The sequence below is a fragment of the Antennarius striatus genome, chromosome 8 (assembly GCF_040054535.1).
Source record: "Antennarius striatus isolate MH-2024 chromosome 8, ASM4005453v1, whole genome shotgun sequence".
NCBI classification, from domain to species: Eukaryota; Metazoa; Chordata; class Actinopteri; order Lophiiformes; family Antennariidae; genus Antennarius; species Antennarius striatus.
The window spans coordinates 2,767,847-2,791,292 of NC_090783.1; the positions used below are offsets into that span (position 1 = coordinate 2,767,847).

The 23,446-nt window shown below is 46.3% G+C and overlaps 2 protein-coding genes across 4 annotated transcripts in view; both read left to right on the plus strand.

The window, feature by feature from the left end:
• The window catches only part of grin2ab (glutamate receptor, ionotropic, N-methyl D-aspartate 2A, b), an 84,822-nt gene extending 81,619 nt beyond the window's left edge, over positions 1-3,203 (plus strand). Inside the window, exons 19-20 of the mRNA XM_068321059.1 lie at positions 270-1,080; positions 1,615-3,203. Coding sequence (XP_068177160.1) covers positions 270-1,080; positions 1,615-2,614 — 1,811 coding nt within the window. The 3' untranslated portion in view covers positions 2,615-3,203. The remainder of the gene's footprint in view (positions 1-269; positions 1,081-1,614) is intronic.
• A 184-nt stretch (positions 3,204-3,387) lies between these two features.
• The window catches only part of abcg2b (ATP-binding cassette, sub-family G (WHITE), member 2b), a 33,578-nt gene continuing 13,519 nt past the window's right edge, over positions 3,388-23,446 (plus strand). Inside the window, exons 1-3 of one of the 3 annotated variants that reach the window (XM_068321055.1) lie at positions 3,389-4,449; positions 7,767-8,139; positions 19,468-19,599. The gene's annotated coding sequence lies outside the window, so the exon portion shown is untranslated. Of the gene's footprint in view, positions 4,450-7,766; positions 8,140-16,321; positions 16,439-19,467; positions 19,600-23,446 lie in introns of those variants that run through there. The other 2 variants (XM_068321058.1, XM_068321056.1) reach the window with 2 other exon arrangements.

Sequence of the window (23,446 nt, forward strand, 5' to 3'; positions counted from 1 at the left end):
TACATTTTGTAGTTACATCTGGCCCTTTGAGGACAGCCGTTATGCTGATGACTCATGCATTCCGCCCCCACGTATTCACGTACAGAGGTCCTTCCACTCATGCAGCGCGGGTATTCAGATCTAAAGGTGACTCCCTCCACCTTGTTGCAGATTCTAATGCGATTGGCTGTACCTCATGATGGCCCACAATGCATCAGCTAACTGGCTGCAGATCCATCCAAACATCCATCGACTGCGCTGTCTGAGGTGCACCTCTCCTTGTCTCCTAGGTAACTCGCTCCACACTCTGCCCCCGAAGGGTCCTGGTCTCTATAGCAACGCCGCCGGTCCGCAAGGTTTCCTGTCATTGTCCGGACGACACAAAAATCTCCTCAACAACGCCGCGCCGTTCCCCATGCCACAGAAGGGCCCCCCCCTCCAGACCAGCCCCAACAAGCCTCAGCTGTCCATCACCAACGACAACGGCAAGACGCGCCTCCCCGGGCCGGCCTTAGCGGCGTCCAAACCTCGGGCCCTGTGGAAGAAAAGCGTGGAGACCCTGAAGACGCAGCCCACCGTAGTGTCTCCGGGCCCCGGCCCCAACCCGGCCCCAGCAACCGGACCGGGCCCCCCCCAGATGAAGAGCCAGCGCTACCTCCCCGAGGAGCCTCTGCCGCACTCCGACATCTCGGAGTGCTCCAGCCGGCCGCCGTCGCACAAGGATTCTGATTCGATGGGGGCGAGGGGCGGGTTCAAGCCCATCAATCAGCTGAGGAAGAGGGGTGGGGGAGGAGGAGGAGGCGGGGGAGGAGGTGGAGGGGGAGGAGGAGGTGGGGGATCTAAGATCTACTCCATTGACTCTGATCAGGCCAGTCTGCAGTCTGCTCCTCCCTACCAGCGCGACAGCCAGGGGGGAGGCGACGACCACAGTTACCCCCCTGACCTGTTCCCACCTGACAGCACGTACGCACACACACTCTCCCACCAGACGGACGCCCCCATTCTGCAGCTCAGCGCCAGCCTGCTGCACCACAGCCACAGCGCCGAGGCCGACCTGCACTCCCTGAAGGACAAGAAGTACAGCACCTACGCCCACGGCAGGTAGGGACCCCCCCAGAGTTCATTTCACCTCAAGAAAGTAGTGCATCCCTGGAATGCGCTTCACCAAAAATTTGTGCATCCCAAAAGTAATAACAGAATATACAGTAGAGGCGTATGCAAGGATTGAATTTTGCTAATAGCACAATATAAAAACCAAACTTCTTCTGTCAATTTTAATGATTTTATTAATAATAACATCATAAATGTTTAAGTAAAAAGAAAAAAAGTTTACTTATATATTATTTTTATCAAAATTTTAAAGCTTGGTAGTCATTAAAAAAATGGTTTTACAAATAAATAAAGATGTAGCACAATATTTTCTTTGCCTTTAATTCATTTATTCTCCTGAGGACGCAGCACCGAGCTGAGACCAGAAGGATCAGACGTTATCTTGATTCCTGAAGGATTTAACGGTTGCGTCTCAGGGACGCATGTTGTCTGACGATCGTGCGTCAAAGACGCGAGGACGCACCCAACGAGAACACTTTCACGCGTCTTTTCACGCATCATCAATGTGTTTCTGTCTCCCTCCAGCGTGAAGGACAAGACGAGCTCCTTCGACGCTCCCGGCGTCGGACCGGGGGCCCCGGGAGTGCGCCCCGCCCACTGCCGCTCCTGCCTTACCAAGCTGGGCGGCTACTCCGGCCTCTACACGGTGCGCTCGGCGGGGGCCCGCTGTGACGCCTGCGTCCACCTGGGGAACCTGTACGACATCAGCGAGGACCACCTGCACGCGCACTACTCCCCCCACGCGCACCCCCACCCCCACGGGGGGGACATGTTCACGCACTACCTTCCCCAGAGCGAGCTGGGCCTGGTGGGCGAAGGTGACGGCCTGGTCAGCCACTTCGAGCCCTCCCCCCCGTCGCCGTCTCCTCTCCCCGCCTCCTCGCCGGGCCAGCACCTCCAGCTGAGTCGGCAGCACTCCTACGAGAACGTGCTTCCAGACGGCGTTCCGGAGCGCCAGCCGCCGCCCCCCCACGCCCACCTGCGGGGGCTCAGCCTGCCCGACCGGGATCGGGAGCTCACCCTGGACGAGGGGGCTTACGCTAACGTCCTCACCATGCGCTCCGATCGTCCGTTCAGCAGCCGCAGCCCCCCCTCGCCGTCGCCCTCCCACCACCACAGTCTGGACGTGCCTATGCCCCTCCCACGGCGCTCCAAGAGCCTCTTCCCCGATCGGCCGTCACACAACCCCTTCCTCCAGTCGGCCCCCGGCACGACGCCTCGAGACCCCGCCCCCCAGGCTGTCACGCGCCTGCCGCAGAGAAGTTCCGCCCACGAGCTCTATAAGCAGCGGATGCCACTGTCGCTAACGCTCGGTAACCATGGCAGCCATCACAACAACCAGCACGGCAGCCACCTCGACCAACAGGTGTTCTACCCCCAGCAGGAGCCCCCCGTGGTGGCCTACATGGTCCCGCCAGCTGCCTCTCAGCCAATGAGCTACGTAACGGCGCCGCGAGCGTCCAGCGCCGGCGGCAACAGGCCCCGCCTCTACCGCCGCATGCCCAGCATCGAGTCTGATGTCTGAGGGGGCCGCACGTCACACACTCACCGGAACACCAACACACACACACGCAAGACGGAGGGAACGTGTGACCGGACCGGGCAGCTCTGATTCTAAGCACACACACACACACACACACACACACACACACACACACACACACACACACACACACACACACACACACACAGGTGGAGCTCTGCTCTGGGCCGGAAGATAAGTGATGCTGAGTAAATAAGTCGTTTTCTTTATCACACCCTCCAATATGCCAGGGCTTGGGGGCCACGAGGACGACCGGGGGGGGGCACAACGCAAGATGCAAGAGTGTGTGAGTGTGTGTGAGCGCGGCGGGCACGGACGCACAAACTTGACGGCAGGTGTGTGGCGAGACGGGTGGCAGTAACAGGGACGCGAGGGATGGGATGGGATGGGATTGGACGAGGAGCCGACTCGTCCCGCCCCCTCACCAGCTTCTTGGAGACGAAGGAGAGACTGAAAAGCCCCTTTCACATCCGAGATTACACACACACACACACACACACACACACACACACACACACACACACACACACACACCTGCCCCTCTCCAGGACTCTCCTGTTGCACTATGATTTCTCCAGTCAACCCATATGTTGTCTGAGCCTCCAAACTGCACTGCCAGCATGGCTTTAAGAGTAGTAATCCTTAACTTGAATGGAAATCACTATATTTGTAGTTAGACCAGGAAATGGGGCGGCAGCCAGCTGAGAATTGAACACACACACACACACACACACACATACGAACACACACACAAACGCGCGCTGTGTCACGTTTTTTAGGGATGTAAAAACTCCAGACTGTTCGTTATTGATGTCAAGACGATTGAACATTCCAAAAAAAAAAAAAAAAAGTGGGAGCGCCTCCAAAAGCCTCCAAGGGTGACGGTGTGTATGTGTGTGTGTAACGGTGTGTGTGTGTGTGTGTGTGTGTGTGTGACGGTGTTTAGGGTATAGCATCCTCGCTTCCTCTCTTAGCTCTAGCCTTCAGGTCATACTGCATGCTTCCTACTGCCCTGTGTTACAGTTAAACTCCTATACAGGGTCATATATGCACACACACGTGAAAACACATGCGCGCACACACACGCACATGCGCAGTAGTCTAGGCTCATTAAAGGTGTGTGTGTATGTGTGTGTGTGTGTGGAAGCTACAACTGCTTCCCTTTGTGCACTTTGTAGATTTTATACCCGAACGAACCACCCGACAGACGTTTGACCAAAAAACACTTTTATACTGGATTAAAAACAAAAAAAAAAACCACATGAATATTCTGGATTACTCTCTGGGTAGATGTTTGCTCTGATTTCTCCTTGACATTTGGTTTTTAGAGAACAATTCTGTTAAGAGTGTTGCATCATGGGTACAGCATCACACGACTCTTAGTCTTCTTTAGAACTCTTCCTGAGTTCAAACCTGGTTTTGTTCAATAATTCATTTTTTTTATTTCTTCTTTTTTAACCTCCCTTTGCTTCCCCCCTATCGAGTAGACTGAAGAATCCGCAGATTAAACTCGTTCAGTCGTGGTTGTTTAAAACTCAACATATTCCTGGAAAAAAAAATGACTTAATATCAGTCGTTTAGTGAGAACTCATCAGATCCAACGCCTGCTCTCTTAGGGGACGCGGTGCTAATACCTTTCCGTGTCGAACAAAAAGAACTTGTTTTAATGTTTCCGTAGTGAATTTAGAGGCTGATGCAGAGTTACTCGTCAGATTAACACCCCCTGGATGAGTCGACGCCGGCGGGGCTCATCCGCCAGCGAGGAGGCGGCGCCGCGTTTCAGCAGAGTCACGCAAGAAAAGCAGAGAGTCTGCAAAGTGAGTCGTTACAGAGGCAGCACTCATTCAACACACACACACACACACACACACACACACACACACACACGCTCAACAAGCTGGCTATGTGTATATGAGTGCTCTAGAAATCCATAATCTACTGAGTAAAGGCATCGATTTTTTCTGCACAAGGATTTTAATGGAAAAAGGACTTGATATCCCATTAGCTCAGCATCTGTCTCTATTCTTTCTTTCTGTCCTCTATTCTCTCTCCAATACACACACAAACACACACACAAACACACACACACACACACACACACACATCTATAAATATATTGGCTGCAAAGAATGCAAGATAGTTCAAATGAGAAGAAAAAAAAAGAAGCACCTTTGAACGGTGAACACTGCCCCTCTTGGTTTGGTGTGTGAATTATATGCACAATATCAGGTTGCAATATTATTCTTCTGTACAGAGAAATATTTGTTTTAAATGTTTAGAAACTGATTTCATTTTGTTTGAGTTGAATGGTATTCAGTGTTGGATTATTTTCAATAACAACGTGGCTTTTTATTCTGCTTCTTCAACAAAAAAATGTTTAAAAGAGACTGGCATGTTTTAGATTCTCGTGTGGGGCGTTTTTCTTTTCACTCTGGTGTGTCGCCGGTGAGGTTCACCCGCCGCCGCCGCCACCACCACCACCACCACCACTGAGTTAACCATCCCCGGTTAGCTTAGCGGTTTAACTAGCGACACGTAGCTGGTCTGTCATCTGAATCACACTAAATGAATAATGATAGTCTGTGTGGATAGACTGTGTGGTGAATACACCCCCCCCCTCGCCCCCCGTCCCCCCACCTCCACCCACATGGTTCTCTTCCACTATGGGTCTGTGCTGTTTCACCTCTGAGTGTGAGCAAGAGTGTGTGTGTCTGTGTGTGTTTTACACCGTGCAGGCATTTATATAAGACAGAGAATGTGTGTGTGTGTACTGAGAAGTTATTTGTGGTGCGTGTGTGTGTGTGTGTGTGTGTGTGTGTGTGTGTGCGTGTGTGTGTGTGTGTGTGTGTGTGTGTACTTTTTTCCCTTCGTCCCACACGTTTGACCTGCCTCTTACTCATGCAACACAAATACACTTGCGAACACACACGCACACGTGTTGCGTCAGTACTGTTGTGGTTGGGAGTGTGTAGAGTGTGTTTTCTATGTCCACCATCACAGAGATTTTTACACCAGCCTTCAGTTTCATTTGATTTGATTGATTTTTTTTTTTTGATTTTTTTTTTTTTTTTATTGCATGACGTGTTTTGTGCTTCTGGTGGTTCCTATTTTGCTGCATCACCTCAGTTTTCCCTGAGTCAACCCGACGGGCCTTATGCAACAACGCCCCCCCCCCCGCCCCAACGGCGCCGACGAGTGCGTCACATCCGACTCCATCCCCGGAAGCTTAAAGGTTCCCAAATCCTTTGTGATGTCACCAATATGGCGACCGCCATCGAAGGAACACGTGGGAACTGTTCCCACGCAGGCTCGGGTCTGATCCGTGACCCTGGGTTCTGAACAGAACCAGGTGGAGGGGGCTGTTGGTGTGTAGTCCCGCGGGCCTCCCTGCTGTGTATCTCACTTGTGTATAAGTTCAGGGGTTTCTAAGATACTAGTTGTGTTGTAAATACTACCTTGTCACTCAGTACCTCTGTACAATCTGTAAATAAGTAAAGGTTACATTTTTCTACTCGTCTGGCTGTCGTCCTGATCTATCCTCTCTTTTTCACTTCTTCCTGCGTTCCAGCTCCAACCTGTCACTAAGAAAATCAAGGCCGCCTTTTGTTTTTTAAAAGGAAATGGACGACTTTGGAAATATGCTTTTACTTTCTTGCCAGCAAGAAGATGAGTTCTACTCTCATGTGTCGTCTCAAAATCTCACCAGTTTGTTTTCAACTGTTGCAATACTTCTTTAATGTTTCTATCTATCTATCTATCTATCTATCTATCTATCTATCTATCTATCTATCTATCTATCTATCTATCTATCTATCTATCTATCTATCTATCTATCTATCTATCTATCTATCTATCTAGTAGACTACTCAAAAACTTTTTAAAAAAAAACATTTTTGGGAGTTCTCTCTCTCCCTTTATTTCTCTCTCCCTCCCTCTGTGTGTGTCCCTCTACTCTTTCATAATGCACCCTTTGCATGAGTGCATGAATGTGTGCCAAATTTGTATGCGTGCTCAGTGTGTGCGCGCACGCACACTGTACCCGTGTGTGTGTGTGTTTCTATCAGTGTTCTCTTAAAAAGCTTTATTTTTATATATTCCGTCTCCCTGAGGAGACGGACGCTCTAATCTGGGCTGAAGTGGGACAGGAGAGGGGAACAGAGAGGAGCGCGCAGACAAAACACGCACAAAAACGCACTTTAACATGCAGCAAATCAGCACGCCCCGCCAAGGCTGGAGGATCTGTCACATGTCATAGACCAGCTGCAGACACACACACGCACACACACACACACGCACACACCATCAGTACACGAGCTTCTTTTTGCTCTCAACGAACAGAATCGTGCATGAACAGCGCGTTACGCACGGGGCGTAACGCGCCTTACACTCGACACGCAACTCTCACAAGCATGTGCGTGTTCTCCTTCAACGCGCCTCAGACGCAATCCCGGAGCTGCGGCGCATCAGATTGGGCAATCTACCGCGCGTAACCGCACTGTCGGGGTGTGAGATTAAGCAGATAAATTAAGCTAATTAATTTCCTTGATTAAGAACATCTCCATGTGAGAAAGCCCGCGGCTGGAGAGTCCAGAGGAAAAAAAAACAAGAGGCGAGTCAGGGAGAGAGGAGGATTATGGAGCATGATGAGGGTGATAGCGCTGACTTTGACAGGCCTGCTGTAGGCTGTTGGCTCTTTCCAAGACTTCAAACATCCTCATTAACCAGCATTCAGCCTACACAGTTGACACGTGTGCGCGAGCATGTGTGTGTGTGTGTGTGTGTGTTCTTAAACTGCGACTTTATGTGTGTGTGAGAGAGCTAAATAGATAGAAAGAGAGAGAGAGAGAGCAGCGTGTCAGCCTACACACTAAACAAACCCATGAAAATTCATAAGGACCTGGCAACGCCTACTCACAAATACTAAAAATACTGGAGTGAGTTGAGCCTAGTCAGAGGGGAGGAAAGGGGAGGAAGAAGAGTGAGAAGGAGAAAGAGATGAATAGAGAGAAAAGAGAGAGAGCAGCAGCAGCAGAGGAGGAGGAGGAGGATGAAGAGGAGAAAAGGTGTAACATGGACCAGAGAGAGAGGACAAATAACTGCATGTAACTTTAAATGTCTTATTTTCTGCCTCCAGTGGTCAGAGAGAGAGAGAGAGAGAGAGAATGTGTTCATCCATCCATCCATCCTTCCATCCATCCATCCATCTATCTATAGATTAGTGATAACACGGGTATGGACGTGACATCACAGCGAGTGGGCAGAAGTCACTGTGGTTCCACCCACCGAGTGGCAGCATCTAATACGGGAAAGACCTGCTGTGCGATTTATTGCACAAATAGACTCGACCAGGGATGAGAAAACCAGAGAAAACTGAAGGAGGAAGAAGGAAAAGAGTCTCTGGGTTCCACAGAATCCATACCAGAACCGACCGGATCCTCTAATACCTCATCATGTTCATCATGGAGCTCTTTGTGGGTCAAACCAGCAGCTGTGATGTTCCACTAAAGGTGAGGCTGATGGTCCAACACACTTTCATTCATTCTTTAATTCCCGTGTTAAATTGTCTGATGGGAAACATGATGAGTTATTCAGAATCCATCCAGTTTAAATTTAAACTTAAATTTAAAATTTCCCAAGTTTGGGATAAATAAAGTATATCTCATCTAAAACATGTCGAAATCAATTTTTAATCTGATTTAAAGGTCTGACATCCTGATTTAAGAAGGAAGCAGCTGCTAGCTTTAGCATAGCTACCATCACTAGCACACGACAAAGGTAAAGTTTAAAATATTTTGTCTTCTTTTTGGTGGACAAAAATGTAAAGATTGATCTATCAAACTAAAAAATTATCTCCTCTTTTTTTGTCTAAAATATTGCATTTTTATTAAGTCACATTTGGTGTAATCGTGAAAATGAAAGTAGAGAATTAATGGTTTTATTCCAGTTAGTTGTTGAAGTTAACAAGACTCAGGTGAGACCGATCAGGGCGGGGCTCAGGAGGAACAGGTAAAACTAAAGAACAGGAATGGAATAAATCAATCCAAGAAATAACGCGTGATCTCAAGCCTGAAGTGACATCAGAGGGGGCGATAAGTCTGTTCTTCTTCACACCCCTCATAAGAACATTGTGGGTATGAAGCCTTGGTTAAATCTTGCTGAAGAGTGTACCATAATTTTATTGGATTTCAAGCAATTTCAATAAATTTGTAAGATTAAAATTTAATGATTTATTAGAATGTTGGAAGAACTTCTTTTGTTTCTGAAACTGAAAAGATGGAAATATTCTGACTCACGTCTGCGTGACAAAAAAAGAATCTTGGTGCAGCTAGCTGCTGACTTTGCAGGTTCATCAGCCACGACGGCCTACAGGAAGTAAACCTTATTAGATATTGAAATTTCCTTTTTTAATTTTGCCCTTTTTTTTGTATTTTATTCTTCGACCTACCAGAAACCTGAATCACAGCGACCTTGGTAAACAAAACCTGATTGGTGGCGTCATGTCGACTCACCAGGCGGTGGCAGTAACCGTTAAAAAGTAAGGGGTACCCAAGGTGTTAACCTTCAAATTGACTAAACTGGAGCAGGTTCTGCAAAGCCTGAGTTTTTTAATCTCATGATTTATCTCCTCTTGAGTTGAGGGTGTTTTATTCGCTGCTGCTTTCCGCCCTAACTGTCCCGTCCACAATCAAACACGAGTCGCTGGAGTTTCCCTTCATCCCGGCTAAACGGCGCCTTTGACCTGCCGCCGTGGCGGCGGCGGCGGCGGCGGCCTACCTCTTGCCGGCTTTATCAAACGGCGACAGATGATGTTTGATTGACGCCACAGTCTCTGTCAATCAGCTCAGTTTGAGCAACAAAGGGTAGTGCGGCTCCCTCGGTGGAACGCTATAAATCTGAAATAAAGTACACAGTGGAGAGATGTCGTGCATGACTGATGACAACCAGCCTCCTGCTCCCTGTCTCCTGCCCCCCCCCCTCTCACACATGCATAAATGGTTCAACCAGGCCGTACTTATGCTAATAGCTGTATGCTAATCAGGGTACTTCCAGGTGCAGAAATAGATGCAGAACATTTAGAGTAAATTTAGCTTTAATAACCTGGCTAATCACACCATTAATGTTACATCCAGGCTGGCGCACACATGCAGGCGGTGCGTGGCGTGGTTTGTGTTCTAATAGGAGGTTTCCACCTGACTGCTGCTTGCTGAGGAATGCTGGGAGGCAGGGACAAGGAGTTGGACAAACTCTATCTCCAGCTACGTACGAGAGCGTGTAAATGCGAGAGCCGCGGCGCTCAGACTTCACGCCGTTTTGTTATGTTTGTTTTATTTTGTCTCGTCTATAAATGATGAAGCTCCAGGCGGGGGAGAGAGAGAGAGAGAGAGGCACTCAGCCCTCCCTGGGGGGAAACCGCTCGCCGCTGGGCATCGTCCCCTCAGCATCACCCTCCTCCTCTTCATCCTCCTCCCTTCCCCGACCACAATGCCCCCCTGACAGTCAAACCGGGACAGTCTGTGCATCTGCGCGACTGACATGAATGATGAATACGAAACTCCAGAGTTCAGAAGCATCGCTGCAATTCTTTGTCTTTGGCGTATTTTTTATTTAAAGCATCGACTTCAGCTTCTATAAAAAAGAAAATATTAGTTATGACTCAGTATAAAACGTAGCATTAACTTTAAAGATGCTTTACTTTATTTATTTTTTGCTGCCAGTATGGAAACAGTCATTTGTTGGAGCTCTGTCAGCAGTTTCCTCTCTACAAAGACTGGGGTTTACAGCGTGGCTGACCTTGTGAGTGATCAGCGTGACGATCCACAGTCACATTTTATCTCATCTTCCAGCCGGGGAAAGAAATCAAACATGTGAGAGTAATGTCAGACGAGAGACGAGGAGGACAAAAGCTTTTGATTTTGCTTTATCAGACACACAGTTGTCAAAGAGGAAGAGTTTGTTTTTAAATCTTCTTTGTGTTACTGATGATGTCACACGAGCCACAGCTTAGAAAACAACAAATTCTGACAGAACGTCGTCACAGGAAGTTAAACTACAGTCAATAATTCTTAAACACACACAGAGAAACTTCGAGCGCTCATCACCGACACTCTGGGAGAAAGAAATGTCCTTTTATTTGTCTAGTAATGATGGTCACCGCTGCAAAAACGAAATTTGAGTTCCTCTCATCTGTTCTGGTTTGATTACTTTGTGCTGACTTCATTTTGTAAACGTGAAATAAAATATGCATCATGTCTCGGTTAAAAAACGAATTAATCATGATATACCTTTAAAATATATGCTTCCAGCTCCATTATGAGAGACTTGTGGTGGAACTCACTACATCTGGCTGTGTGTGTATTCTTAGCCATAGAATATGAGACTGAGTTGGCAATTTGTTAAAGTACTCGTCAGTGTCAAACATGATCTTCACTTGAGTAAACTGACCTTTCAGCCCCGTTGACTGAGGCCATGAATTATCAAGTTGTAGCCACAGAGATGTTTAAAAATTGAGTCATCTTTGCAGCCGACGTGAACCCGTGTGCTTTGACTCGCTTCCTGGTCGGGAAAACGCCTGCGAGTCCGACATATAAGACAAAGTTTGATCAAAAATGTGAAGATTCCAAGGAATCTAACCACTAGGCGTCATGCACCTTTACTTTATGTACCCTTTGACCTTTTGGAGTTTCCTTTGGACACTTTAGTGATTGAGGATGAATGCCTTTCTCTATCTCGCGGTCGTATCGTTCCATCGCTCTCCAGATGCTGATCGTAGATGCATCGGCGAGGCGGGAGCTGTCCGAGGGCGTTCAAGAGTTTCCCGCTGACAGTAATGTCTGCTGCCAGTTTGAAGCATTCAGCCTGTGTCAGATCCTGCTCGCTTAATCAATGAGACATTATTTGCGCCTATCTGCTGGGATATCCAAACCATGGGAGCTTTATTCCTTGACAAGTCTTGTTAGATGCCAGATGAAACGTGTTTCCCTGACAGACAGCATTTCTGTTTGTGGATAAACCTGCGTGAGGTGTTTGCTCGGCTTTCCGTTGCTGTTCCTCTGACAGCTTACTTTTTCCACAGCATGGTTTTAGCATAATTTGTGGCTGTCTGGGAGTTTGTAAAACTTTCTGACCCTCACCATCCCTCCCTCCGTCCCACAGTCCTTGCCAGGGAGAAGATGTATCAGGGTTGGTCGTAAATCATGGGGATGGTGATTAAATCCCTGGATCCTCCTGTCCACACGTCAAGGAATCTTTAGTTACGACCCAAAACTCAAGTCCCTTCACGCATCCTGATCAGGGCGGAACTGTTGCACCTTCATAACACCTCGCCGTTCTTCTCTAAATAGCTCTGTGTGTGAATGCAGGTAATGATCCTGGAAGTATATCCATACTGAACATGAAGAACAGTCCTCAACGGTCTCCCTCCTTTTCCTCACCTGTCTCACCCATAAGACATTCAGCTGAAGAGCTACAGGTCACACAGAGGACGGAGTTTCTGTCCAACTTCCCCTAAAGTTCAGGGAGAATCCTTCTAGATTTCAAGGAACACCAATCCAGATCCAAACTAGGCACCGTTTCGTGGTGTGTTTTTCTTGCAGTCTTGTGGAATACATTTTCCCAATGAGTTGGCTAACAGCATGCAAACGTATGACACGTGACGCACAAGACCACCTGGAGAGGTTGGGTATGTTCGACACTCGAGATGACGCCTGGCGCAGCAGGACGCCTGAAGCTCTGATGAAGACGAGGAAATTCACACAGCAAACAAGACCAATGCCCCTCAGGTATTTCTCAGTCGTCAATCATTTCGGGGGGGGGGTGGTTTTCAGACATTAAGCTGATTTCACACTGGATGAAAAGTCTGAGAAGTCCGTCATCAGTCTGTGATGTGAAGGAGGAAATTTTCATATATTTCCAGGTATATATTTCATAGGTACAAGTTCCTATGAACTTGTACTTATGATTTAAATCAAGTTCCTATGATTTAAAACACAATGTTGGACACTCTGGTATCGGTTTCCTCTGGATAAAATCCCAGCGAGGCAAACGCATCTATGAAGTCAGTTGCCTATTTTAGATCGGTGTACCTTTTTAATGTCAAAGTCAAAGTCAACTTCATTGTCAAATGTATCACATACGCACGACATACAGCACAGATGAAATTGCAGTCCTCTCTGACCCACAGTAAACGGGCAGTACAACAGGCAGTACAACAGGCAGTACAACACAGGGCAGTACAACACATGTAAGGATAGACGAACGATCCCTCAATGGCTCCATTGCGCCGCGTCAAAACACTTCTCTTAATTTATGTAATTTATCTATTTATACCATATTATCCTTTTGTCACTGCTCCAATCGTCACCTACACCCAAGAAAACGCACCAGCTTCGGCATTACTGTCAGATCGCAGAAAGCCTTCCATTAGCTTGACACCTTGGACATTTAGCTGGAGCTCACACTTCTAAATTATGCTGTCATGCCTGTCTCTGCGCTGATTCTGAAAGAAAAGCGTCCCCGGCTTCCGGAAGCGGAGGCAGTCGTACCGGTTAGCATCACATCCACGATGTTCAATCGTGGTCGGTAATAGAACCGATGCTGCCTGATTGTTCGGTTCCATCTCGGTCCTTTTAACACATGGGCGCCTACGACGATTTGCTCGCAGCATTTAAGACTTGGTGTTGTCGTCTCCTTTCGTGCAGCTTCTGACGTTGGCCGCAAATTCTTTGGTGTTTCGACGGGTGTTCAGACCATCTGCTCAGGATGTCTGCCAGTGTCACCTCCTGTTTCCACCTGTAGTCCAAACAGGAGCTGGAACCGCATTACCGCCGATATATCAAGCTAAATTAATAAATGATAATGTAATGTTATCACTATAATGATAATATAGGTACCTCGAGCGTGGCTTTATGGACAGCTCACTGCGTGCCAACCTAGCAGCAGCTTGGCGCTCCTCCTAGCTCGGAGCCCTTTTCCATTCTTCATAAATATAAATTAGATTATATGACAGGTCGTGGAGTTCATCCTCCAAACAAATGTCCATTCTTGGTCACTTCGTGCTGTCACCATTGTGTAAGCAACAGCGAACGGCGAACGGGAGAAGGAGGACTCCGAATGGAGACTGTGGAAACAATTGGGTCTGTCCAGGGATTTAATGGAATAGCTGATGAGCTTGGTGTGTCGCAGAAGCTGAAGAAGTCAAGGGCAAACAAAAAACAGAGGGAAAAATGGGAATGAAAGGTAAAAACAAACCAGCAAAGGCAAGGAATGATGGGGAAAGAGCAGTGAGGAGAATTGAAACCTTCCTGCTTTTCCAGTCTCTGGTCCGTTGGTGAGAAACAACAATTTTCTGCTTTGAAATTATTTAAAACCCTTTTTTTTACGGGGGGGTTTTAAGCAAATTCCCTCCCTGAATAAACCCAACTGATGTCACATTTTGTGTTTTCTTCATTTTGTCTCTTTACATCTGTGTTGTCAGTCGTTGTCAGGCAATTTTTTGCCTCTTATTCCATCTTCCATGTTCTTCCAGTCTCTGGTGTCTAACAATACTGATGATGTCCCACAAAGGCTCACCGCTCACAGGGATGGACGGAGCCAGCTGAACTCTGGAGGCTTTATCTGTGTGTGTGTGTGTGTGTGTGTGTGTGTGTGTGTGTGTGTGTGTGTGTGTGTGTGTGTGTGTGTGTGTGTGTGTGTGTGTGTGTGTGTGTGTCTGCTATCTTTCTGCCAGTGTATTGCTTTTATCAAGAGTTGTTCAACTGCACTCCCGCTCTCTCTCTCTCTCACACACACACACACACACGCACACACACACACACACACACACACTGACGTACAGCACACACAGACAGCCATGCATGAAACATAGTTTGCATTAAATACTTGATGAGGTGTGTGATGCTGTCAGGCGTTGTTCTGCAGCTCAGCGAGAGCAGTTGTCGCTTCCAATGACCAATTTTTTGTCTGGCGCCACGTCTCTGGAGACTCAGTGTGGAGAATCAGCCCCGAGAAACAAATCCCCAACAACCTGCTCATCGACTATACATTAAAGCTTCACAGGGAACATTCGCTGTGGTTCAAAAGCATTTCATACCACCTCCGACTACAAAGCAGCCTTTTCATGCATAAAATGGCTCCTTAGCTTTAAAGTAAGGCGACGGCGTCGTCCGTCCATTCCTTACGACCACTTTTCAGGGTCGCTGGATTCGCTTATTGCATATGGCGTACTTCCATTAGCACGCTACATGTTAGCGTACCCACATTGTACGGCTTGTGCTTCCAATCGTAAGGTCACTTTCAGAAATACTGTTTTTCAGTTGACTGGAGAGTTTAATGTGTTCATGTCGGTACGGATATTTTCCCGCCTCAATTGTTCCTTCCTGTTTTTTAAAAAAAAAGCTTGGCTAGTATCCTAAGCCCCTCCTCTTCATGCTAAGTAGCCAACATGGTAACGTTGACAATCAAAAGCGTCCGTTGTTGGTGTCCCTTATGAACTTAAGGCTCCTTGAAACCTACAAATGTAGCTACGACGGCTAAAAACGCCGGCGTCCACGCAGCCACTAGAAGGCATCGAGGAGCTGATGGCGCTCTGCGGCGCCCAGTGATGTCGTTAAATTCACCGAGGCACAAGGTTAATGAGTTTTTACTCTTTTAACTTCACTTTTATTGTTTAAGTTCATGATAACCCTGAGTTCTAAAGGTCTTGTGTTCCTAGTGTCATCACATCTCATCCAACACAGTTTGTCTCATGTTTGTGCTTTTAATTCTCAGTTCTTGGACAATAATTGAGATGCTAAAGAACAGGCTTTGTTCGCTGAAAGGCATTTGGGCATTTTAATGATGTTTTTAGCCAATTAGGAGAACAAAAAAACCCAACACATGCTTTACTTTTAGTTCCATTGCCACCGTTCTAGGATGCTGTAAATAAGAATATGTTCTTAATGACTTGCCTGGTTAAATAAAATTACAAAATGGATATCATATCAAATAATGAGATATTAATAAGTATAATTAATCTCCTAAACCCACAGATGCACACATTAGACGTCTGCAGAAATAGACACACACACTCAGTGTGTGTCTCTGGGGCTGCACCTTCAGACCAGATTAGTTGGAGTGACTCAGAGGCGACTCTCCTGCTGTGTAATTGAACACTACCTCTGTGTTCACACGCCGGCAGACACACACACACACCGAAGGACGTGTGTGTGTGTGTGCGCATTGTGGTGACTGTGTTAAATCCCATAATGTGACAACGTTTGCAAGAAAAAGATAAGGAAGTGTGTGAAAGGCAAAGGAGTGACGGAGTATTACAAGGAGACAGAAAAGTAGAGGAGAGGACAGGGGTATCCGGGGGTGGGGGGCCTTCTCTCGTTAAATACTCCTGCTGAGATGCTGCTCCGTTGATCAAATGAGGGGGAAAAGGAGGTGGGGGGGGGTGTAGAAGAGGAAGAGGAGGAGAGAGAATGAAAGAAACAGGGCAGCCGCTGAACACAGAAGAATGAAAGGAGGGATGGCGACTGGTGGCAGCCGTCAAATCATTATTCCAAGAGGTGTGACGGCACAAAGATTCGACTTGTACAAGATATCATCGTCTCTTCGGCTGTCCGCCTCTCTTCTTCTAAAACCTGTCAGGCTTTATTTCATCCCACAGACGTCCGTCAGACCGGTAACGGTGGCGTAAACGGCGCCATCATCCATCGACCGGGTCTCTGCTGACGTCAGCTGCAGTGATGACCGCCCTCTTTGGGCTCTGGAGAGGCGGAATGGGAGACATGTTTAAGTGTTCTCTCCAGAAAGTCACAACTGGAGGTGTGTGTGTGTGTGTATTGTACACGCATGTGGCAGCTCACACACACACACACACACACACACACACACACACACACACACACACACACACACACACAACTTCAGGATGACCTGAAGTTCAGGCTTTAACCTGAGCTGACAGTTGGACCGCACACTTGTCAGAGTCTGAAAGTACCGTTGGGCGAAATCGCTGTGAAAACACTTTTTTTTTCAGTATTTTGTCATTTTTTTGTGTTTTTGTCGAGAAGCGACAAATAGAAGACTTGAAAAGCTGGTGAAATCTTGACTCACCACTACATCTGTGATCACAACTACAGATCAATCGGATGTTTGGACTCTTCCCCTCAATATCATTTCTAACCCTTTTGATTTTTAACAATATTATATTAATTTTTTTTTCTCATTCAACGTTCATTCTTATCTAACCAAGTCTCTTTTAGAACCAAGGATCTTTTTTCTTCTTTCACAGCTCCAAACACATTTTAGTGTTTTAGGGTCAAGAAGATAACTCACATTTAGTGACGTGTGTGTGCTGCATGTAATAAACTGCAGTGCCCTTCATCATCATAATGAAGGAACATGTCACCAGAGCAATAAAGAAGATGCAGTAAAGAGCTGTCTTTAATATTTTTTTAACCGCCGATGGGGTAAATATAGAAGATCATTTATTCCACATTATGTTTCACAGGCAGTACGCTCTAAATTATCACCAGAGTTTACCTTTCAGATCAAAACTTAATGCCCGATAATAAAAAAAAAAAAACTGATTAAAATGAACATGAATGTTTTTTCCCCAATTTTAGTATCCGATATGTCGGTTGGAAAAAACGATTAAACAACAAATTTCTGAGGAAAAAGAAACCTCGACTTTTGTACTAGACTTTTTTGGACCAAAATAGAAAAAAAAATTACTTTAAAATGTGAATTTGTAGCACATTTTAGGTCCTTTTAAAAGAGTATGTTTCACATACAGTATTTTAAAAAAATTTGTAAGAAAAATTATAGCACTAATTTTTCTCTCCTTTAGATGGCGCTGTTTTAATTAGTTAATTACTGTTTATCCAAAAAATATTTGCGCATCGCTGATATAACCTTCAAAAAACAGTGGATCCAAAGAAATACGTGACTGAAAGAAGTATTTAAAAATTGACCTAAAACTTCACGCTTAAGACGCTTAAATCCTCACCATTCCCATTATTTCATTTCGCTCCTGCATCAGCATCAATCCTGGGTTCATATGTCACACATTTATTCATGCAGCTATTCATCCTGAGTCCTGCACCTCTTATTGAATGAATTACAGACGAGTCACAAACGCTTTCTGTATTTTAAAATGAACAATTTCACGGCTCCCTTTCATCAAAGCGTGACAGTCAAGGAGCGTCTGTCCTCTCGGCGACGTCTGCCTTTGAGAGACTAACCAGCTCTGAGGTCAGACGCATTAGCTATAAATCAGGAGATCATCCCTATAATGACGCTTTGTGATGCCCGCTTATGTATTCTGAATTCATAATTCAAGCTGCAGCACAAAAGCCTTTGTTTAACCATTAGAGATGAATCCCGGTGAGTAATTACAGGTCGGCTCTCGTCAACAACTGGTGGAGTTTTATGAAAGCTTTTCAGCAAAGAAATTGCCCTGTCCAGAGGAAGGGCTTCACATCTGAGGCCCATTAACGCCGTTAAAGCAACAGATTAGCGTTTGGTGTGATTGTGAATCAAAGAGGTGGATGAAACAGTCAGATAACAGAAGTCCGCTTACGTCTGTGGACATTTATCCAAGTCAAAGCGGCCCTCGTGACCTCCTCTGAGGAAACTTCCTCCGGTGTAGATTTGCGGCTCCTCCTGTGGGATTCCTGGGTTTAGTGCTCGCTTGATGTCAGGAGATCGAACTCTGATTTCTCTCTGAAGCTACAAGGTCTGAGAATTCATGGTGGTGACCCTGACATCGCCAACTCCTGCAGGACACCTCAGGGGGAAAGCAGGGATTTCTAAATGCACAAAGTAGACAATGAAATTCCCCGACTTATCTTTTATCGGGATAAACCGTCATTCAAAATTCAACATACTCCCTCCTCTTGGGTGTAAAGATCAACATTAAAGTCTTGGTTCTAATCTTTCCCTGGAGGGATGGTGAGCTGTGAACGAACGATCAGAGAGAGGAAGAGCTGCGACATGAAGTTCTTCACCAGACAGATGATCCACATCTGTATGCAAACTACAGTTTAAATGAATGCATGATGTTTACTGTTCATTTTACTTCCTCGTCGCTGCCGACGGATGAGGGCAACAATCAGCTGACAATCAACACGAGCTCCGCTCAGGCGCTCGTCTCTCAATCGTGTCAAGTGGTGATGAATTGAGTGTGAAATCCGATCTAGAACCACGTGTGAATGCAAAAAACTATTAATCCGTCTTCCTCATCCCATAAAAATGAAATGTAAAGTCCAGCCGTCATTTTGTTTTATTTAAAAATAGCCTTGCAATTTGTTTCAGTTGATCATACACTAAAAAAAAATCATAATTACGGATATATATGTCGGATTATTCTCCATGCGTCTCCCACTTCTGCCAATAGATCATCGTAATGCTCCACACTGGACCTTTAAAATAGGTTTGAAAAATGTATAACTTATCCTTTAAGCACTACAGCTTGTCAGGATAAATCTCATCTTTCCCTGCGCCTTCTACTTACCACAGGTGCAATTTAATAAGGAGGCGAGGAGACTTGCCATCCCTGATATTTCATATAAATCATTTATCCCCCTCATTTAACTCTATGCAGTGTCCATGACAATCTCACCTCTGCTCAAACGTGTGCGGGAAAGTGAAAGTCTGCAGTCACACATTATGGTCGTTCACACAGCAGGCCAGGAAGTTCATTAAGGAGAGTTTCCCTTTATTTAGTTATTACAGTAGATAGAAACAGGTGATACCATTTGTGTATGAAAACGTACAAATATGACGCGACTATATTCATATCTACTGATGAATTGTGTCCTAATAATAGTAAATGTTTCTGAAAATTTCAGATCCAGACAAATCTACAAGAGAGACTTAGGAAGGATGTCCGGGAATACACTTCAAATTTGGTGAAGAAACTCAAAAACATTCAACTAAATTCGGAAACTACGCCCCAATGTCGTCCAGTCGGTGGAGTCAAGGTACGAAAACTACATGAGTGAAATGTTTTCACTTCTACTCACGTTGGTCGAGCCTCAAACGCTAAAGCAACGCTGTGTTGTCAATGGATGTCAACCTTTATAAGTGAGAACAGGCAATTCCGACGTGACTTGAACGCATCAGTGGTGTGGAAACCAGTCAATTATTGCTGTCCTTCTGTTTTTAAGTCCTAGTTGAAATCTCTGATTCATGCGCCTTCATGTTCATAAACGTCCATTTACAGTTTGATGCTGAGTCGTCAAGATCTTTTCTAGTTGAAGCTGTAAAACACAAAGATATTACTTTGAATCGAAACAAGAGGACAGGTAATAAAGATCTCTATAGTGAACGGCAGCTGCAGATTAGTCTGATAATTCTCTGAAGGTTCAAGAAAAATGACCTTGTGTACATTATTTGACTCATTTTTATTCGAGAAATATTGACAATAGACGCCCTAACAGTTTGTCTTTGTTACACACCTGGCAGCTCATTCATCAATGACAAAATTATTTCTCATGAAGAAATACTTTCACATTTTGGGAGGTCTCTTTAGAAGACTCAGATGAATAGTTTGAGATCAGTACATTAGTCATAATTAAAGCCAACCTTCCCCTCTTGGCCTGACTTCACTGTTCGGTCAGTGTTTGGGGTTGAAGTAGTGAAGGTTATTTACAGTCACAAGGAACAAACCCCTATTGATGAAATTTACCTGCACAGTTTTAGCCCCTACAAGATCTGATATAAGCAGCTTTCTACTGATTTCACAAGTTATTCTTGCAGTTTTTCTTTCTTTGACGTTGCCAGATCATCAACATTTACATCTATTACGCATAAACTACCGGATGGATTTTGATAAAACTTGGGAATAGGATTGTTCATGTAGCCAGAAAATATTTTATAGATGTAAAAGGAGTGATTTTTTTCATTGTCCTTGTTTATTTTATGGTTTAAATCCTTCCTGGTGAACAGCCTTGCTTAATACTCCACACACAGTACCACCATCTGTCCACTAGGGGCAGCCACGCCAATGAAAGTCCTTTTCAGACGCATCCCTTGAGAGCAGCTACACCCCAGAGGTGTCATGAAGTTTGTTCATGAGGCTCCACATGGTGATGATTGCTCAAGTGTTTTTATTTCTTGATTCATTATTTCTATTCAAGGCGATATCTCACAGTCGCATGTCTTGTTTGAGCAGAATATCCCAACGTTCCTGAACTCACAGTGATTTATATCGACCTGTCCTGATGCTGGAGCAGGTGGAGCGCCGGCCGGCCATTAGGAACAATACCTACAGTTGCCCATCTCTCTCCTCCTACAGCTGCTGTCATCCCCCCGCTGTTTAGATAACACATGAGGAAAAAGTTCCCCCTGCCAAAAGTGATTAAAGGAGGATGCTGAAATAAAGCGGAAGCAGCAGAAAATCTCATCTGATGAGCTAAAATGACAAAAATGTCTTGCACGTCGTAACGCTAACAGCTCACAAGATCCCACCAGAAAAAGAGGCTGTTGAAAATTTTACGTGTACCGAAACAAAATATCAGTTCGAGCACAGAGTGCTGGAAAAAATGGAGCGGCGGTGAAGAGAGGCCAAGTGGGAATGTGAGGGCAAGTGTGTAGGCGGGTATGAGTGAGTGAACACATAAAGGATGTGGTCTTGCTCTTACCTACCCCCCCCTCTGTCTCTCTCTCTCTCACACACACACACACACACATGCACACACACTCAGTCTCTTCCTGTTTTCTCCTGTCTTTCTATGTTTCCCTGTTCCTCACATCATTAGTCTCCCCCATCTCTCTCCCAGGAGCTCTCTGAGGATTTGGGCCTCCTCTCCTCCCAGACTCACCTACATCCTTTAATTCGGTTCGTTCCTCTCATCATCATCATCATCATCCTCACTCCACTCTCCCTCCTTTTCTTCCTCTCTCTCTCTCTCTCTCTCTCTCTCTCTCTCTCTCTCTCTCTCTCTCTCCCCCCTCCCTTTGCTTAACCTGTTTCCTGAGCCCAAAAAATAAACCCACACACATATGCAAACACACACGCACACATTACCACACTGTGCACGCCTATTCAGAATCAAGCCCAAACCCATCTGCAGCCAGAATGCACAACATCTAATCTTCATGCTTTTGGGGGGTGGGGGGTGGGGGGTGGGGGTGCAATAATTCCAGCTCTCCTTCTGCCCCCATCATTCATTTTCTTTTCTCTCACTCCCACCCTCCTTCAACCATTCCCACCGTTCTTTAATGCGTACCCATCACCCCACTGGTGGGTTTCTTCTTGCGCGGTTGCGCTTGGACCGCTTTTGGACCTTCTTGGTCCAGCTGTTCTCACTCATGCGCCACGAAGATGCGCGCAGTCCGTGGTGTTCACACACATTAGATGCGTTTTCACATGCACTCATTTAAATAAAATAAAATAAAAAGTGGGGGGAAAAAACCCGGAGTGGTATATTAGGGTGGCGTGGAAATGTGTGCGTGGCGCACGGCTGGAAGCCGCTGGTCTGGAGGTGATGATGTCTGGTGACGTTACGGTCCTGCTGCGCTGGATGCTGCTGCCGCCCCGTGGCCCCCTCCCTGCACCGCAGCCCCTCCTCTATAATGACCGTTTGATATCAAGAGGAGTTACATCACGACCCCCACGACACGCACACACACACACATACACACACATTCACTCACAGACGCGCCCGCACATACACACACACACACACACACACACACACACACACACACTGCCACCACCAAAACCCTATACCTCCCCCCCTCTTCCTCTCTCCATCACCACCAACACAACTCCTCCTCTCTGGGTTGGATAAATATTGCTGGAAGATATATAACGTGTTGCTATGGTGATCAGCTCGTGGATTTTTATTTTTTTTCATGGCATTTGTGGAAGACAGGGACATGCTGGTGCACGGGGAGCTCTAAAGATCTGCTTGTGTGTGTGTGTGTGTGTGTGTGTGTGTGTGTGTGTGTGTGTGTGTGTGTGTGTGTGTGTGTGTGTGTGTGTGTGTAAGCATATTTATGTTTGGGGGAACAGCGAGGGGGAGGGACGTGCATCTTTCAAGAGGAGGAACAGTCACCAAAAAAAATAAAAGAAAAAAGATATGGACCCAAAAATAGGAGTTAATCTCTTAGACCTGGTGTTTTCACGCACGCCACGCACGCTCCTCTCCTACCGTGTGTACAAAACTAAGAGCCCCGATAGCTGCCATCCCTGGGGAGCGTTTAACCTCTTCCTCCCCCTCGTCTCCTCCCTCCTCGCCTCCTCACCACCTCTCCATCTCCTCTGCTCTCCGGCTGCTCCTAGCTCTCCGGGGACGCATTCTCAGCCTGGCTGATTGGTTTCTGTTTATGTGCATGTGTTAATGCGTTAATGTGTCTGTGTGCATGTGAACGCAGAAGCATGCTGTCCTCTATCAATTAGCGCAACCTGGTGCGGCAATTACCGCGGCTCGGTGTGTTTACGCGGTGCGCGTCGGCGCACAGCCGCGCACGCACACTAGGGATAACTAGTGCATCATTGATTGCCAGCTGTCTCCCATTGAAGGCTCCCTAATGGTCAAGCCCACACACACACACACACACACACACACACACACACACACACACACACACACACACACACACACACACACACACACACACACACTGCTAAAGCATCTATTCCGTCATAGAATGTGTGTGTGTGTGTGTGTGTGTGTGTGTGTGTGTGTGTGTGTGTGTGTGTGTGTGTGTGTGTGTGTGTGTGTGTGTGTGTGTGTGTTTTTAATGGTTTGCAAAACACACAGCAGCCGACTCTCTCAGACCAGACGGCATCCTTGGAGACATCACCTATGTTGTGTGTGT